The sequence below is a fragment of the Budorcas taxicolor genome, chromosome 5 (assembly GCF_023091745.1).
Source record: "Budorcas taxicolor isolate Tak-1 chromosome 5, Takin1.1, whole genome shotgun sequence".
Taxonomy (NCBI): Eukaryota; Metazoa; Chordata; class Mammalia; order Artiodactyla; family Bovidae; genus Budorcas; species Budorcas taxicolor.
The window spans coordinates 83,157,928-83,177,931 of record NC_068914.1 but is presented as its reverse complement, the minus strand read 5'-3'; the positions used below and the strand labels follow the sequence as shown (position 1 = coordinate 83,177,931).

The 20,004-nt window shown below is 36.1% G+C and overlaps 1 protein-coding gene across 2 annotated transcripts in view; it reads right to left on the bottom strand.

Annotated features, from left to right (window-relative positions):
- Positions 1 to 20,004, bottom strand: part of YAF2 (YY1 associated factor 2) — a 75,912-nt gene that overhangs the window by 36,128 nt on the left and 19,780 nt on the right. The window contains exon 3 of one of the 2 annotated variants that reach the window (XM_052640506.1): positions 13,882 to 13,953. The exons of the other annotated variant lie outside the window; for it this stretch is intronic. Coding sequence (XP_052496466.1) covers positions 13,882 to 13,953 — 72 coding nt within the window. The remainder of the gene's footprint in view (positions 1 to 13,881; positions 13,954 to 20,004) is intronic. 2 annotated transcript variants of the gene reach the window in all.

Sequence of the window (20,004 nt, the reverse complement as noted above, 5' to 3'; positions counted from 1 at the left end):
GGTTTAAATTTTCAGTCTTTTCTTGGATCAGTTTTGAATACAGAATAATCTACATTTTCCTAGAAAATGATATGTTTTCCCAATGCTTTCCAATTTATTTATTGTGCCAACCATTCTCTTATGTTTGTATTATTTACATCTATGGTTGTTTTCTTCTTCATAATCTAAATTTTAATTTTTATACTTTATCCTTTTGTTTACAAAAAAAAGTTAGCTAGTCTTATTTTTGTTTTAATCAAAGAATCAGTTCTTGGTGGTATTTATCTGAATGACCTGATCTGTTTTCTAACTTATTACTTGCTATGTTGTGCTTTATTATTTTTTTCCATCTTTCCTTAGGTTTGTGTTATTGTTCTTTTAATAAATTCTTTGAATGTCAACTTGTTTATTTTCATTTAGTAATGAAACTTTTAGAAATTACCTATGTCTTACATTTACATATTTAATTTTTAAAAATAAACCTATGTATTTATTTAGCTTACTTTTTAAGCCATACTGTGTGGCATGTGGGATCCTGAACCAGGGATTGAGCCTGCGCCCCTGCACTGGGAGTAGAGCCTTAACCGCTGAGCTGCCAGGGAAGTCCTCGTATTTAATTTTTATTGTAATTATTTTATAGAGAGACCACAACTGCTGGTGTGTGGTACCTTTAGACCTTTGATCTAAAATTTTTAGGAGAATGTTTTTAAATTTTTAAACTCCATTAGCTGAGGTTTTTGTTTTGAGGTTGGGAAGATTTTGTGGTTTGTTTCTGGTTCTAACTTTTCTATTAACTTAAAATTTCATTGTAGAGCATGTAGTTAATACCTTTTTTCTCCCAACTTTCTTTCTAGTATTTATTTTTGACAATGTCCCATGGGGAATTAAAAATATGCTCTTCTTTGTATAATAACAAAGTATATTATATGAGATTTATTAATTACATAATTTAGATCTCCATATTCTATTTTTAATTTCTCTGACGTGGCTAGAACTGAAAGATGTTTTAAAGTCTCCTGTTACTGTTAGACTTCTTTCTCTTCCTACTTGAATTTATAATTTTTACTTTAAACATTTCAATGCTTCACCTTTAAGAAATAAAGATTTGTGGTTCTCTTCATATTAGTAGAAGGCAATGGCACCCCACTCCAGTACTCTTGCCTGGAGAATCTCATGGACAGAGGAGCCTGGTAGGCTACAGTCCACGGGGTCGCAAAGAGTCGGACACGACTGAGCGACTTCACTTTTCACTTTCACATTAGTAACTATATGCTTGATTTTATATATGTGTGTGTGTGTATATATACATAGAGAAATAGATAAGATAGATATGTATGTATATACATACTATAATGTGCATCTTTTTTCACCTAATGTTCATTCACTTTTAATTCACCTTTGTCTAGCAATACCATCCAACAATTAATTTTTGTTTTTATTTGCCTAGTATCTTGTTTTGATTATACATTTACCTACAACTCCCTTAGAAGTTTTGTTCTAAATGTTTCTAACATCAAGCATGTAGTCGGGTTTTGTGATTTATCAGAGTCTTGATTAACAGCTGAGCTTATATCATGGATTTCTGTTGTTTTAATCAGTACATATGATCTTTTTTCTAGTTTTTGGGGTCTTTTTTCCTTTCATACTCATTTTTATATTCCATCTTTTGCTATACAGTTACTCACACATTAAATATTTACTGAGCACCTATTATGTGCCAAGTACCATACTTAGCATTAAGAACACAATGGTAAACAAAACAAAAAAAAAGAAAGTCAGCACATATACATAATAATGGAGAAAGGAATGGCAATCCACTCCAGTATTCTTGCCTGGAGGATCCCATGGACAGAGGAGACTGGCGGGATACAGTTCGTCAGGTCGGAGGCAACTGAGGGACTAACACTATACATAATTACAAACTGTGGTTTTGTTCTTCCCCACCCCATGCAAATATCAAAAGCAATTCTAACAGGAGCAGGGGTAGATGCGGTTTTCAAGGAAGACTGCTCACAAGATCCAACACACTCAGACTTAAACAACACAAAGAAGGTGCTTCAATGACACAGTGAAAGAAAGGTTATAATGGGCAGAAGGTAAGCACTAAGTGTATAAGTACAGCAGAGAACTTGACGGCCTATAGAAACAGAAGGAAAAGCTGAAGGATATTGAGCAAGAGCGAACAACGAAATGAGATTAAGAGATAAAAAGGCCACACCATGTCTCCAAGTTGAAGAAAGAATCTCGGTTTTATTTTACGTACAGTAAGGATCCTGAAATACTTTTAAATTTTAAACATAGAGAATGAAACATAACACATACGGAACTGAAGAACAAATGGTACGGTATTAGAGTAGGCCTGACAAGCAATGGTGCTGGCTTGGAGTAGTTGGCAAGTGGTGAGGCTGGATCCAAAAATTTAAATCAACACAGTACTAGCGCTCATCCTCGTCCCCTTTCTCCCAATTCTGGAGTTCTGCGGTCTACTTTTGGTTCTATTCAACTTTACTTTTACACATAGCATAATTTGGTTGTTTATTTAAAAGATACGCTACATAAACTCATTCATTCAGCAAATACTTAATCAAATGTGTACTACTGCCAGGAAACATTCTAGGCATGGGAATATAGCAAGAAAGAAAAAATCCCTAGCCTTGCATAGATTACATGTTGTGAAATTAAACAGTTTTACTTATTAATTATTTATTAAGTTTTAAGCCTTCCTTATGTATCTGATTATGCCCTACCATAATATTCTAAATCACTAACATTAAAGCATTTTTTGATGTAATACAATCATTCATTCACTCAACAGATAAACACCATCTGTGTACCAGGTTCTACTCTAGAGGTATACAGAAATATCCCTTCATGAAGTACACATACATTCTCATAAAGATAGGCTACATATATATGTATATGCAATATATTATATATATATAATTATAAACAAACATACACATATATATTATGAGGTAGCAGTAGAAGAAAAATAAAGCAGGATATAGGAAGAAGCACAGAAGTGCTATTTTTTGGCAGGAAAATCAGAGAAGCATCTCTGACAAGGTTACACTTAAGCAGAGTCCTCAGTGAAATACAGGAGTAAGCCCTGAAGGTATCTAGAAGTGAAACATTCCAGGAAAGGCAAGACCAACTGCCAAGGCCCTGAAGCAGAAAGCTGGCATGTTCAAAGAACACTAGGGTGACCAACATGTCTGAAATGCAATGAAAAAGAGAGAAAATGGTAAAACTAGTTTAAAGAGGTGGCCATGGGCCAGATCATACAAAGCCTTCCTCTCATACAGCTGGAAATAACTTGGGATTTTATTCTAAGTACGATGGGAAAGGAAGTAGGATGTGAAGGTTCCAAACAGGGGAATAACATGATCTTACTAAAGTTAAAACAAAAATTACTTGGTTGCCCTGCTTGGAATGGTCAAAATCCAGAACCTGATAACACCAAACACTGGAGAGATCTGAAGCAACAGGAATTCTCATTCATCGTTGGTGGGCCTGAAAAATCATTGTCACTTTAAAAAATAAATTTTAAAAGATACTAGCATTCTCAGATTATAAATACTAATACCACCTGGAAATAGTTCATGGACTCAGCACAAAGAAAATTATATTAGATTTTAGAGATCCAAAATTTCCTACAGATGAAAATATTCCTCAAGTCAGAATTCTTTGGCACAAAACAATTTGACATAACACTTCATATAAAGTTCTCAGGTAACTTTATTAGTCAATGGAAGATACCCTAGATGGCTTAAGAACTTTGGGTTGAGGTGCTAAGTCATTTGAGAGTGAAATGTCAAAGTGCATCAGTTATTCATTCCAACATCCAGGGGCCTGTTAAACACAGGGCATTGTACCAAGTTTCGGAGATGGTGAACAAGGCACAATCACTGACCATTACAGAATTTACTTCCTGGTAGTTTTTAAAAGAATAGGAAGTAGGATCACAATCAATATTTCACTGCCTGTTTCTCTTGCCCCAGCTCAAGACATTTCCCCCTTCTCCTATTTGCATATGGAGGGAAAAGGATGGGGACAAATAAATAGGGAAGAAGAAGAGATCTGGATATAACATACTAAATTAAAATTTTTTTTCTTATCTCTTTCCTTGTACAACTCTGAACTCCTTAAAGAGAGAGGATGAAAGTGTTAGCCCCTCAGTCGTGTCCAACTCTTTTGTTCACTCCATGGACTATAGCCTTCCAAGCCCCTCTGTCCATGGGATTTTCCAGGTAAGAATACTGGAGTCGGTTGCCATTTCCTCCTCCAGGGGATCTTCCCAACCCAGGGATCGAACCTGCGTCTCCTGCATTGCAGGCAGATTCTTTACCCGCTGAGCCATCGGGGATGAAACCACCCTATCTCCAGCACCCTAATCCAGGGTCTGGCACTTCTGTGCTGCTCACTATCTCAGAACTAGACTAAATTATAGCCACTGTGCTAGGGCCACTGCTTTTTTCTTTTTCTATATAACCAATATCAAGAAAAATAAAGATCAGTATAAAGGCCAAGAATAAGCATATATATATATATACAGTAAGTCCAAGTATTTAAAAGCTATATAGTAACGTACATAATCTTGAAGGAAAAGTTCCCTATGCTAGTTTCATTTTACCATCATCACTATATCTCCCTCACCTCCCAATCCCATTCAGTGGTAACAACTACCATGAATTTGGTGTAAATGAGGCTTTTCCTTACATTTACGTAAGGCATTACCTTTTCCTTACATTTAGGAGGCCTCTCCATACTTTTAAACATCAAAAGGCAGCATGGCATAGTGGACTCCAGACAACTTTGAATCCCAGCTCTGCTATTTACTACCCATGAGAGTAGGCAGGGGTATGTACTCCTCTATGCTTTAGTATTCCATCTAAAAAGTGGAGACAATGGCAGTACTAACTTCTAAGTTTTCATGAGGACTAAAATATTTAATGTTTATAAAATGCTTAAAACAATCATGGTTATAGACAGTACCACTTTATTATATTTTTAAAAAATCACTGGACTTCTCTGGTGGCTCAGAAGTAAAGAAGCAGCCTACCAATGCACAGGACACGGATTTGATCCCTGGTCTGGGAGGATTCCACATGCCACGGGGCAACTAAGCCCACAAGCCACAACTACTGAGCCCCCATTCTAGAGCCTGTGCTCTGCAAGAAGAGAAGCCACAAAATGAGAAGCCCAAACGCAACAAAGAAGAGCCCCAACTCTCGATAACTAGAGAGAGCCTGTGTACAGCAATGAAGACCCAGTGTAGCCATAAGTAAATTAAACCACTGATAATAACCTAATCATGAAAAGTGAAAGTGTAGTGGCTCATCATGTCCGACTCTTTGCGACCCTAAGGACTGTAGCCCACTAGGTTTCTCTGTCCATGAGATTTTCCAAGCAAGAATACTATAGTTGGTCACCATTTCATTCTCCAGGGGATCTTCCAAACCCAAGGATCGAACTGCAGGCAGACTCTGCAGGCAGACTTTTTACCATCTGAGCCACCAGGGAAGCCTGTAACCTAATCACAGATTCAGGGAATTCTTAATTAAATAACTATTTTGTATCCTATATATCCATGACTCTTATTGCAGCCATTTAGACTGTTTTCCAAATGAACATCCCTGCACAAATCACCCTAGGCAAATGTGCAAGCTTCTCTAGACAATATCTTAAATAGAAATTGTTGGATAACCGTGTATGTACATTTCTAATTGTGTAACACTTATCTTATGTGTGTAACACTTACCTGATCCTGAGCCTTGCAACTTAATGGGTAAACTCTGATGACTCATAAGTTTTTAATTGCATCTACCCTAAAAATGGGATGTCCCTGGTGGCTCAGACAATAAAGAATTCACCTGCAATGTAGGAGACCCGGGTTCAACCCCTGGGTTGAGAAGAGCCCCTGGAGAAGGGAATGGCTACCCACACTGGTATTATTGTCTGGAGAATTCCATAGACAGAGGACCCTGGCGAGCTACAATCTATGGGGTCACAAAGAGTCAGACATGACTGAGCAACTAATACTTTCAAATAAAATCCCTACAAACAGACTAACCATCTTCTCAGTACAATTTCCAGTCTTTGCCTGAATTGTCTTATTATCACTTGTTCGTTTTATTTGTATTACCTATCTTACCTCTTTTGATCTTTACATATTCTGGACACAAAACCACTGGATAGTACAGACATTATATATATCTCCCAGTTGTAACATTATGTTTTATCTGGGTTTATGGGAACTTACATTAAACCTAAGGTTGTTTTTTCTTTTCTTTTTTTTTTTGAGGTAGTCAAATCCTTGATAGTTTTTCATCCCTGATGGTATCTTTTTTTCTTGACTTGTTAAAAAAGGCCTTACATATTCTGAAGATACGTATTCATCTATACTTCCCTTTTTTAAAAAAACGAGTTTCACATTTAGTATTTAATTCAACTGGAATTTATTTCTGCATATGGCCTGAAGTAGAAATCTAGTTTTCCCCCATATAGAAAAACCAATTCAACAGTTCACATTTCCTTTCCCTGATGACAGAAAATGCCATCTCGAGCACCAACCAACTTCTCAAATATATATGAATCCATTTCTTAAGTTTATTCTATGAATCTGTTTTTTCATATATTAAGACTATACTACTTTAAATACAAGTACTGTGTACAACCTGATTTTTAAGTATGTATACCCCTGTGTGATCCAACTCAGACTAAGATATTAACTTTTTTCAATGCTTCAGAATCTCCCTCATACACATTCTCAGTTAGTATCATGCTTCCAAGAGAACTACTATTCTGATCTCAATATTCATAGATTAGTTCTGTTTTTGAGCTTCCTAAAAATGAACTCATACTATATGAACTCTTTTCTGTCCCACTTCTTTTGCTCAACGCTAAGTCTGGAAGATTCATTTCACGTTGTGCGTGCCAATGTTTCATGACTCCACGGATGGTAGCCCGCCAGGCTCCTCTGTCCATGGGATTTCTCAGGCAACAATACTGGAGTGGGTTGCCATGTCCTCCTCCAGGGGATCTTCCCAACCCAGAGCTCAAACCCAGGCTCCCACATTGCAGATGAATTCTTGACTGTCTGAGCCAGCAGGAAAGCCACACACATGTTGTGTGTACCAGGTTACTATTTTTCACTTGTGTAGGATTCTATTCTAAATACCAAAATTTAAGATTAATCTAGATATCCAACAGTCAACTCCCTCCTCTTCATTCTTTTTCTTCTTTCACAACTGTTTTGGTTCTTTACTTTTGTATATGAAGATCATTTTCCTCCAAAAAAGAAAACAAATTCTATCAGGTTTCTATCTGAAACTACATATAAGTCATAGAGAAGTTAATTTTTTAGCAATATTTATACTTCCCACTAATAATTATGTCTTGTCTTTTATTCATGTCTAATTTTATGACCTTCAATAAAACTTTGGGTACCTCATAGAATTTGCTGTAAAAGAGGTATTTTTATTTCCTAATTGGCTACTGTCAATTTGAATGTTGATCTTGTATCCAGCAACACTGAATTCTCTTATGAATATAGTTAGTTTGTTGATGGTTTTTCAGTTTTTGACCAAGCCACATGACTTGAGGGATCTTAGTTCCCTGATCGGGATGGAACCCAGGCTCATAGCAATGAAAGTGCTGAATCTTAAATACTGCACTGCCAAGGAATTCCCTATTCTGTTGATTTTCTTTTAATTTTTTGGCCACATCACATGGCACGTGGGATCTCAGTTTACTGAGCAGGGATTGAACCTGTGCCTCCTGCTTGGGAATGCTGAGTCTTAACCACTGAACCACAAGGAAGTCCCATAGTCTGTTGATTTTTTGTTTTTAATTTCCTATGGATACATTCATCTCATTTTTCTTCCTTTCCAATCCTTTTGTCCTTTATTTCCTTTTTTAAAAAATCTTACTAGATTTTTTAATAATAGAGATATATTTGTCCTATTCTTGATATTAATGGGAATGTTTTAAGATTTAGACATTTAAGTTTTAAAGAGAGCCTTTATTGGAAGAAACATGTTTCTCATTATGGTTTAAAGGTTACTTCAAAAAAAAAAAAAAAAACTAACGAGTATTGAGTTCTATCAGAATTTTACCAAATCTTTCAAGATCTTTCCCCCTAAATCTTACCTTAATAATTTTCAAATATTAAGCTATGCTTACATTCTTATCCTAATTAAAAATTTTGTCTCTGTTTGTAAATGAGATTGAATGTACCATTATTTTTCCTTGCATATTCTTTTCAGTTTACGTTTCCAGGGTAAGTTTCTCTGATAAACAACAGAACAGCTCTCCCTCTTTTTTCTATTATCTAGATCAGTTTGTATAAAATTGGGATTACCTGTTCCCCAAAAGTATGTCTGAAATTATGATAACAAAATCACAATTAAAACTATTCTTTCTGATACTGCTTTACACCCATTAGGAATGCTTTAATTAAAAAAAACATATAATGAAAATGCTGATGAGGGTGTAGAAAAACTAGAACCTTCATACACTGTTGGTTGGAAAGTAAAATGGTACAGCTGCTCTGAAAAATAGTCTGATAGTTCCTGAAAAGCTTCAATGGTTACCACAGTTCAGTTCAGTTCAGTTCAGTTGCTCAGTTGTGTCCGACTCTTCTCAACCGCAGGGACTACAGCACACCGGGCCTCCCTGTCCATCATCAACTCCCGGAGTTTACTCAAACTCATGTCCATTGATTCGGTGATGCCATCCAACCATCTCATCCTCTGTCACCCCCTTCTCCTCCCAACTTCAATCTTTCCCAGCATCAGAGTCTTTTCAAATGAGTCGGTTCTTTGCATCAAGTGGCCAAAGTATTGGAGTTTCAGCTTCAGTCCTTCCAATGAACACTCAGGACTGATCTCCTTTAGGATGGACTGGTTGGATCTCCTTGCAGTCCAAGGGACTCTCAAGAGTCTTCTCCAACACCACAATTCAAAAGCATCAATTCTTCAGCACTCAGCTTGCTTTATAATCCAACTCTCACATCCATACATGACTACTGGGAAAACCGTAGCTTTGACTAGATGGACCGTTGTTGGCAAAGTAATATCTCTGCTTTTTAATATACTGTCTAGGTTGGTCATAATTTTTCTTCCAAGGAGCAAGCATCTTTTAATTTCATGGCTGCAGTCACCATCTGCAGTGATTTTGGAGCTCCCAAAATAAAGTCTTTCACTGTTTCCACTGTTTCCCCATCTATTTGCCATGAAGTGATGGGACGAGATGCCATGATCTTAGTTTTCTGAATGTTGAGCTTTAAGCCAACTTTTCCAAGCTCCTCTTTCACTTTCATCAAGAGCCTCTTTAGTTCTTTGCTTTCTGCCATAAGGGTGGTGTCATCTGCATATCTGAGGTTATTGACATTTCTCCCAGCAATCTTGATTTCAGCTTGTGCTTCATCCAGCCTAGTGTTTCTCATGATGTACTCTGCATATAAGTTAAATAAGCAGAGTGACAATATACAGCCTTGACATACTCCTTTCCCTATTTGTTGTTGTTCCATGGTTTCCACAAGACCCAACACTTCTACTCCTAGGTATACATCCAAGAGAAATGAAAACATATAACTATGTTTACACAAAATCTTATACACAAATGTCAGTATAAGGACTATTCATAATGGGAAAAAATCCAAATATCCATCAACTGATGTGGTATAACCACACAATGAAATATTATATGGCCATAAAAAGGAATGAGGTATATGACACATGTTTCAACATGGCTGGACCTTAAAAATATTATGCTAAATGAAAGAAGCAAACCACAAAAGGCCATTTATTGAATGATTCTATTTATGTGAAAGATCCAGAACAGGCAAACCTATAGAAACAGAGAGGAGATTAGTGACCGTCTAAGGCTGGAGGGTTTCAGAGAATTCGAACTGACTGCTAATAGGTACACAGTTTCTTTCTGAGGTAATAAAAATATTCTAAAAATTAACTGTGGTAATGATTCAACAATTATGTAAAAATAGTAAAAACCATTAAATTGTACATTTTAGGTGGTAGGTGGTATGGTTTATGAACTATACTCCAATTAAGCTGATATTTTAAAAAACTTCTTGGGGAAATTTACTACAGCTTCAATTTTTTAATGGTTTTTAGTTTCTATGGCTATCTTTTTCTTGTACAGTCAATTTCTAAATGATATTTTGCCTAGAAAACAGACAATTTCATTAGGTTTTTAAAATTTATACACATATAAATTAATAGTGATTTCTTGTGATTTTTAAAATTACAATTATTATTTGTAATTATTTCCCATTTTACAATGTTATTGTGTCATGTGCTTCTTGGTATTTCCAGTACTTAATCAGCTGAAGAGAAACAGCTTTGATTTGAAAGATGATTGCTGTCATTTCTATTGCTGATTATTTCCATTTCATCTAATTCCATTTTTATTTTCTCGTTTCTCCTGTCTTTGGTTTTACTTTTTATTTTTGTTTCTTGAGTTGTATATATGGCTCACTTACTTTTTTTCAATCTAACACAGCCATTTAAGGTTATAAATTTATCCCTAATTACCACTTTTCTTACATCCTTCAAGTTCTGATACAACATTTTTGTGATTCCAGTCTAGTTATTTCTTAATTTCCATTATTTCTTTTGAATATTTGAAAAATCCTTAGTCATTTTTCTTCAATATTGCTTCTCTACCACTCTGCATATTCTCTCTTCTGGACATTACATTAGAGTTTTTCAATCTAGCCCTAAAGTGTCTTAGTTTTTCTTTTCTATTTTTCATTCTTTATCTCCCTGGGCTCTGGTCCTGGATGAGTTATTGGTTTTATCTTGGAAGTAACAACGTTTCTCTTTACCTAGGTCTCATCTTCTGTTCTGCCCACGATTATTTGATAACTAAATATTTTCATTTTCAAGATTTCAACTGGTTAATTTATATATCTACATGTATTTACTGTTTCTTGATTGCTTTTATTCAATTATAATGGAACATGCTCTGAATAATAAAAAAGGGAACAGATATATTTTAATCTAATATACTTTTAGGTGAAATGTTCTTTGAAAAGTTCTCCACTATAAAATTCTTTCTTAACGTAAAAAGAAAATTACTTCTTAAAAAGCTCTCCTGACTGCTATTCTACCAAATGTTATCCCACTGTGCCTACCTGCATCAAGGCATGGAAAGAATAAGTTCTATTATTGTCATTTTAGAATTAGAGAAACTGGAGCACAATAAAGTTCTTTTTACAATACTCTCCCCCACACACAACTTTCCTTTGAAAAATATCAGAGCCACAGGAAAGCTTAAAGTACAATGTATACCACTATACTCTTCAACTAGACCCAAAACTGTAAAAACTTGCCAGATTTGCTTTCTCTCTCCCTTTATCTCTCTTTACATACATATAACATATACCATATTCAGATACCCACACATGATTTTTCTGAACTCTTCATGACATTTCACTTCGAAGTATTTCAGCATGCATCTCTAAAGAATAAGGCCATTCTCAATATAACAACCATACCAAAATCACACTAAAAAACCAGGAGATTGAACAGTCGGCAGATTCAAATCAAACACTGATGTCATCTGACTAAACAGTCTTCAGTTTGGCTCATCTAACTGGACCTGAAATGGTTCTCTGGTGATTATTTAGAAGTGACACCTGGAACTTCACTGGAGACCCAGTGAAGACCCTACACTTTCAATGAAGAGGGCACAGGTTTGATCCCTTGTCAGGGAACTAAGATCCCACACGGCGCACGGGACAGCCACAAAAAATAAAATAAAATAAAGTGACACCCAATCTGTCAAAGAGCATTTCCTTCCTTCAATGGCCTTGAAATCAGATTTTATATACTGTTTCATCAGACAGGTATTTTTAAATCCAAGCATTTCTGAAAAAAAATCAACCAATTATCTCCTAAGATATTCAGGCCTCAAAAATCAAGTACACTAAGTTTCCAGATTGTTTTCCAATAATCCACAGTCTTAAAGTGAATACAATCTAATTAACACTCTCAAAACTATACAGTCTGTTCTCAAGTGCAATGAAAGTTTACAACGTGTATCAGCTTTGAAGGAAAGCTGTCCTTATGAAAAGCGTACAGTACAAACAGGATTGATTAGCCAAATGAAAACCTATTTTACAAATGATAAAACTGGTTAAGTATATATGTCATTCTATATGAAAACTAACTTTTCAATGGGCATGATTTAATTTCAGTCACTAACCTTAAGAAGTAAGGTTACAGACCAAAAAAAGTCTATTAAAAAAAAAAGTCTCTCAGTCATGTCAAACTCTTTGCGACCCAATGGACTATACAGTCCATGGAATTTTCTAGGCCAAAATACTGGAGTGGGTAGCCTTTACCTTCTCCAGGGGATCTTCCCAACCCAGGCATATTCTTTATTTTCTGAGCCACAAGGGAAGCCCAATAAAAGCCTATACTTGCTGTCAAAGACCATACAAGTCAGAGTAAGAGTTTTATATCAGAAGAAATATCTATTGGTACAACCTGATACTAATATTTAAAGCTAAACTGTGTCATACAGATAAGAATTATATGTACAATCACAAAAATATTTAAGATAAATCCATGGTCAAATAATAGTTAATAAGAGAAGTTAGTATGTGCTGCTAGTCACTATTCTAAGTACATTTCATTAATTAATTAATTCAAGCCTCATAGTAATCTCATTTTTTCACTGAAGAAACAGACGAACAGAGATGTCAGCATAAAACGATATACGTAAGGGGTAGGACTTAACTTCAACTTTAAAATATAGAGAAGCAGAATGGATCTTTCCAAGATCATTTCAAGAAAACGGAAAAGCACAAGCTAAAGCATAAATGCCGAGGTAACACCACAACGAAAGTTTCAAATTGAAGAAATTAAGGCTGGATAAATAGGATAGGACTGGCCCTAAGTACTGAGCTATGGATGAAATTTTATAAAACAGCAAGAGCATAGCATCACTACGGCTCTTTATGTAATGTAAGTGGCCTTTTAGAAATGGTTAACTGGTAACAATACAGAGTGAGTAAGAGAGAAATGGGAAGCAAGGAACTCTATACAATTCTAACATTTATACAAATACATAGGGTTAGGAACAGAGGCAGAGCTCACACTGAACCAACTATGTTACCCTTCACATTAATAACGCTATCCATTATAAACAACGAAGTAGTAAATATAATTGCAACATACCTTAAATTATTTCCAAACATACATTCAATGAAATTTAAGGTACACTGAAAATTATATTAGTAAGAAGTGTTGGTCAATTCATGTAAAACTATTCTTGCTGTTCAGTACAATGTCAAAAGAATTTGGCTAAATTAGACACAAGCAGAAATTTTACAGTACGAGTATCTACTTCAATAAAAGCAATATCACAAACAAAAGAACTAAAGTAATTCAACATATAGCTCCTCATATTGCTTTAGAACTATTACACTATTTACCAAAAGGTAGTAAATACATAATTTTTATAAACTATTACATAAATGATGTACTTTAATGTCACATTTATTCATATGTCCATTAAGAACTAGGTATTTATCATCTATACAATAAATACCATAATCCACATAAAACTTTCAAAAAGAAACTATCCCAAACCATTTCCTCTCTTTGCAATTAAATGAACTCCTAAAGAGAAGAAATGGGCAAAAAAAATCTCAAGTCTGTGAAAACTAGATTACTTACCAGTAACTTGAGTTATCCTATTGGGTCTTTTCCCTCACAGATCCACCTCTCTTGCCCTTCTGTCCAGCATGAGAATCTTCCTGACGGGCATCCACTGGAACTGAGGGGGCATGCAGTACAGACGCATATGTAAGAAAGTTGAGGGAAGGGGATTTGGGAGATGCTAGAGACATGCTTCAGTGTGCTTGCTTACCTTCCTGAAATTGGAAATTTCAACAGTCCCATGGTCCACGAGGCATTCACAATAACTTCAAAGAATGTGGATCTGTGGAGATTACCCAATAGGAGAACTCCAGTTACTGGTAAGTGATCCAGCTTTTTCTTCTCTATCAGAATAAGAAAATTATTTAAATTTATTTGAGATTAATACATAAAGAACTACAGGGGAAAGGACTGCAAATCAGTTAGATAACTATACATGAACACAGCAAAGTAAATACAGAAACAATGTGATAACTATAAAGTCAATAGAAACTTCTGGCACTATTAGAAACACAAGAAAAAGAAAATGATTTGAATAGTTCCATTGTAAAATCTCTACTGTAACAACAGCAACATTTTAATTTATAAAATAATCAGCTATCAGACTATTTCATCTCACTAAAGTACTACCATCATTTTTTAATATCCGTAAAGGGTAATTAATTGATCAAAATCTACTGTTTCTTAACTAGGCACTGTCATTAACATAGGCTGAATTTGGGTGTAGAGGCCACTACAGTAGATTAACAATCTATAACACTTCAGATAAACAGCATCAATGCAATGCCCATTCATCACTCGATAAATCTTTAAAATAACCAACCATTTGTCACCTATAACAAACCAACCACATACATATATTTAAGTATGCCACTGTGCTATGCTCATGTCTGACTTTGTGACCCCATGGACTATAGCCCACCAGGCTCCTCTGTCCATGGGGATTCTCCAGGCAAGAATACTGGAGTGAGTTGCCATTTCTTTCTCCAGGGGATCTTCCTGATCCAGGGATCAAACCCACATCTCTTGCATTGGCAGGCGGATTCTTTATCACTTCACCACCTGTGAAGCCCTTACGAATGCCAGGCCACTGATAAATAATAATGCTGATTTTAATGTAAACACTTCTACAAAGTAGTACAGTAATATTTTCGATTAACTGTTATACTTTTTAAATTGGACCTGTCATTAAAAAACAAACCAAAAAAAACTTTCTAACAAAAGAAAGGTATCAATAGAACTTTATCTTCAGGGACACATGAAGATTGCTTCTACCTTTAACTCAATACATATTCTAAGAAGGCAATGGCACCCCACTCCAGTACCCTTGCTTGGAAAATCCCATGGATGGAGGAGCCTGGTGGGTCCATGGGGTCGCTAAGAGTTGGACGCGACTTCACTTTCACTTTTCACTTTCGTGCATTAGAGAAAGAAATGGCAACCCACTCCAGTATTCTCGCCTGGAGAATCCCAGGGACAGCGGAACCTGGTGGGCTGCCGTCTATGGGGTCGCACAGAGTCGGACACAACTGAAGCAACTTAGCAGCAGCAGCAGCAATACATATTCATCAGGTACATGTTCATTTTGATGTGCTATAGTAGTGATGACTTCAAACACTAGTTCCTATTGAAGATACAGATATATTTCAGTAACAGTCTTCCTTTTCTCATTATACTGCTATTTAAAAATTATTTCCTACCTTCAAAAAACATGGTTTCATGGTTCTTCTTTCTATGGAAAAAATTAAATGCATAGCTTCTACTTTAAGAGTAAACAGGGTAAGATGGTATATAAAATCATTAATTCATCAAAAACAAAATGTAATTCTAAAAAAAATTCTTAAAATGTAACTCTAATGAAAATCTAGCATTTCAATCTTGTTATGAGGTGATATTTACATTTAGTAAAGGTGGACAGCACCATGTCAAGATTTTTCCTAGATTCTCACTTAAGGATACAATTTGTTTTGGATAAACTATATCCATTTTATATAAATCTGAGTTTTAAAAAATAATAGCAATTAGTCCATTAGTTTTTAAATGACTCATTCAGGCAAATAGGGGCACTACACAGACCTCAATTTCTAACTGCAATATAGAGATAAAGTCCAAAAGGATCATCTAGTTTAAATTAGATTCCTAGTTAACTTACATTTCCTGAAGTGTGAAGCAGTGCATGGCATGAAGGTCCTATGTGTTTGGATTGACACAACTGATATAGGAGCAATAATTCAAATATTTTATCCTTACAGTAAAAGCTAGTATAAAACTTTTCATTAAGAACTAAATAATAATTTCCAATTGTAATTTATAGCAACACATACAGTCTTCATTTAGACTAAGATCTTGTGAATTTAAAATAAAATCAAATGTACTTTTTAAAATAATTTGAGAATTAAAATATCTTGAAAATATTTTAAGGTAACCTAAAAGGTCACTTAAGAGACCAGCATTCAAAGCTATTTGTTGCTGTTATTATGCCATAGGTTTAACTAAAATGGATTTTACTAGAATAGCTTAGAAAAGAAATGCCAGAAATTAAATACTCTACTCAAAACTATCCTTTGTAAGTTCTAACAATTATAATGCTGGTCCACAAAAAGGTTAACAAGTAATTAAGAACCTAATAAAGCATTTCACTAATGAGAATCTACTCTAAAAATTCCACCTGAACTTTTGAAAAAACTGCTCAGAAAAAAAAATAAGTTAGCTAACTTTCATCACCTCCACTACTGCTAGATATTATGTTTTGGCTGGAAGCAACTTAAATGACAACTGGTTTTGTGATTCCAAGTACATGTTCGAATTTTCAAATAAGGTTCGCAATTCTAAATTAAGGTACTATAGTTGTAGAAAGTTGTTCATGGTAAATGGAAGATGTGAAATCCTTTAGCAGGTATTAAAATTTAATATTATACATATATTCACATATACTTAAGTGACATCATAATGGTTCATAAATATGGGGGGAGGTGTGTAGCTCAATTAAGTAAAATAAGGTCAAAAGTGAACTGTAAACTTACTTATTAAATAATGTTATTTACGGAAACTGTCATCTTTCTTTGTTCCTTAACAAGCTCATCAGATAATCTGTTAATTAAATTTTCCTTTCCTTCAGCTTTATTCTTTAGCTCTACATGAACTCACAAAGAAACAAACAAAACCAGCATTATTTTCTTGTTAACATAAAGAACCTAAAATCAAGATGAAAAAACTATACTTATCTGTAAAATAGGGGTAAAAACAGAACCTACTTCACAGAACAGTTATGAGGATTAAGTTAATAAAAATGTAAGTTCAGTTCAGTTCAGTTGCTCAGTCGTGTCTGACTCTTTGCAACCCCATAAATCACAGCACGCCAGGCCTCCCTGTCCATCACCAACTCCCGGAGTTCACTCAGACTCACGTCCATGGAGTCGGTGATGCCATCCAGCCATCTCATCGTCTGTCGTCCCCTTCTCCTCCTTCCCCCAATCCCTCCCAGCATCAGAATCTTTTCCAATGAGTCAACTCTTCGCATGAGGTGGCCAAAGTACTGGAGTTAAGTAATGCATTTAAAAACCATGCCTGGAATCTAACCATGTTATCAAACTGTAACATATCCACCTAGAAATGGAATTATTTTCAAATGATTTTACATATCTGCAAAGAACTACTAAAAAAATTCTAAGTTTAGAGATTTATTGTCTATATTAACTGTTGGCTCTCTGTATCACGGGGTTCAGGATCCACAGATTCTACCAACCACACGTCAAAAATATTCAGAAAAAATTTCCACTAAGTTTTCCAAAAAGCAGAACACGAATTTCTCATGCTAACAACTATTTACAGAGCATTTATATTGTATTACGAATTATAAGCAACCCAGGGATTATTTAAAATATACAAGAGGATGTGTAGGTTTGTGGAATATGCCATTAATAATCCTAAACCTACATATGAGGGACTGCAGCATATTCAGATTTTAGTAACCGAGAAGGTCCCAGAACCAATCCCCCATGGGTACACAAGGATAACTGTACTATTATTTTGAGATTATATTCTTTATACTGCAAGAGAAAGAAAATAAGTTAATTTATGGTATTCATTAGGAATCATGAGTCAGTCTTCCCTGATAGCTCAATTGGTAAAGAATCTGCCTGCAATGCAGGAGACCCCAGTTTGATTCCTGGCTCAGGAAGATCTGCTGGAGAAGGGATAGATTACCCACTCCAGTATTCTTGGGCTTCCCTTGTGGCTCAGCTGGTAAAGAGTCTGCCTGCAATGTGGGAGACCTGGGTTCGATCCCTGGGTTGGGACGACCCCCTGGAGAAGGGAAAGGCTGCCCATTCCAGTATTCTGGCCTGGAGAATTTCATGACTGAGTGGCTTTCACTTCACTTAGGAATCATGATTTGCAGTATGAAAGAGATATGAAGCACATTAATATTGAAGTTGAAGTACAAATATCATTGATATACCTGTGATTTTTTTAAAAATACATACAATTTGGAAATAGTTAAGAAAACATTGTAGACAGTAGTTACTAAGTAAATCACTATCACTATCCTATCAATATATAAATTATATCTGCTAACATTACAAAATCAGGTATTCCATTAGATTTACTAGTAAAGAAAGTTCCCCAGACTATTAAAATTGCCAGAAACATTTTTCATGTTCTAAAACCTGATTGTTACAAGCTAGAATCTTAGAACTGCAACTGCTAACAAATTATAAAAGGAAAGGTTGAGGAAAATAGTATATATTTATGTTCCTGATGGACATTAGATGGTAAACATACTAATATTCAAAGTGTTCAGAAAAGCTGAAGGGGATGGATGCTAGTAGGTTAGCTCTAGCTTCCTAAAACCCCTGCTCTGGACAGAACAGCTATTTATCCATTTTATATTCTGGGTTTCCTCTGTAAACTTTCCTATCAATAACAAATTCTATAACAACAACAAAAAAAAGGTTTTCAACTTTAAAGGACATTGTGGCGGGCAGCCTTTAAGATGGTCCACAATGATCCCACCTCCTGGTATGCATGCCCTTCTGTAATCTCCTCCCCGGAGTATGGGCTGACTTTAGTGACCCACTTCTAGGGAACAGAATTTAGCAGAAGTAATGTTAGTCGCTCAGTCATGTCCCACTCTTTACAACCCCATGGATGGTAGTCCACCAGGCTCCTCTGTCCATGGAATTCTCCAGGGAGGAATACTGGAGTGCGTAGCCATTTCTTTCTCCAGGGGTTCTTCTCAACCCAGGGCTTCAACCCAGGTCTCCTGCACTGCAGCAGATTCTTTACCATCTGAGCCACCAGGGAAGCTGCCAAAGTAATGGATATCACTCCCAAAATTAGATTATAAAGGACAGTGGCTCTTGTTTTCGCGACTCTCACCAGATACGGTGCTTTGAGGTAAGTAAGCTGTCATGCTGTGACAGCCAGAGTTCCGCCAGAGGCCTGCTAACAGCTGTGTGAGTAACTGGGAGCAGGCGTTCTCAGGCCGCTGAAAACCATGAGAGCTCGGACATGGATCCCTCCTCCATAGTTGGGCCTGAGAGATCCTGAGCCAGAGCCACCTGCTAAACTGAAGGGATGGGGGAGAGGGAGGCAGTATAATAAATGCTGATTGTTTTCCACCACTAAATTCTGGGGTAGTTTGTTATACAGCAATAGGTAACTAATATGGAGAGTGTCACAAAGTAATTAGTATTAAGCTAAAAGTTGCAAAGTGAGTATCAGTTTGGTGCCCAAAAAGGAACTCACAGGAATACATGAGTCCCAACTGGAGGAGGCCTAATTCTGAATTTGGTTCTTGGGTTTTAGGTTCGAAAATTCAAACTAAGGCTAATGCAGGTAAGACCCAACTCAGTTATACCTAGAACCTCCTCAAACTGCTAACAAATCAGACGTCATCTTCCAGGTCTGTTTCCTTCCCCACATCGACCCATCTGGACAGAGCCAAAGCACTACAGACCCTCACAGTGCACACAGTCTGTGTGTGCAGCCCTGAAAACTGGCTGCTGTTATCTACAAGCTAAGCTTTTTAATTTTTAAGTTTAAGATGTAGTTAATATAAAGAAGCCTACATTACTACAACTCCAGAATAAAGCACCATTCTAGCAAGTGCCAAATAGCATCTCTCACTTCCTACCACCTCCTGTACTATGTTGCTGCTGCTGCGTCGCTTCAGTCGTGTCCGACTCTGTGCGACCCCAGAGATGGCAGCCCACCAGGCTCCTCCATCCCTGGGATTCTCCAGGCAAGAACACTTGAGTTGGTTGCCATTTCCTTCTCCAATGCACGAAAGTGAAAAGTGAAAGTGAAGTCGCTCAGTCATCTCCGACTCTTA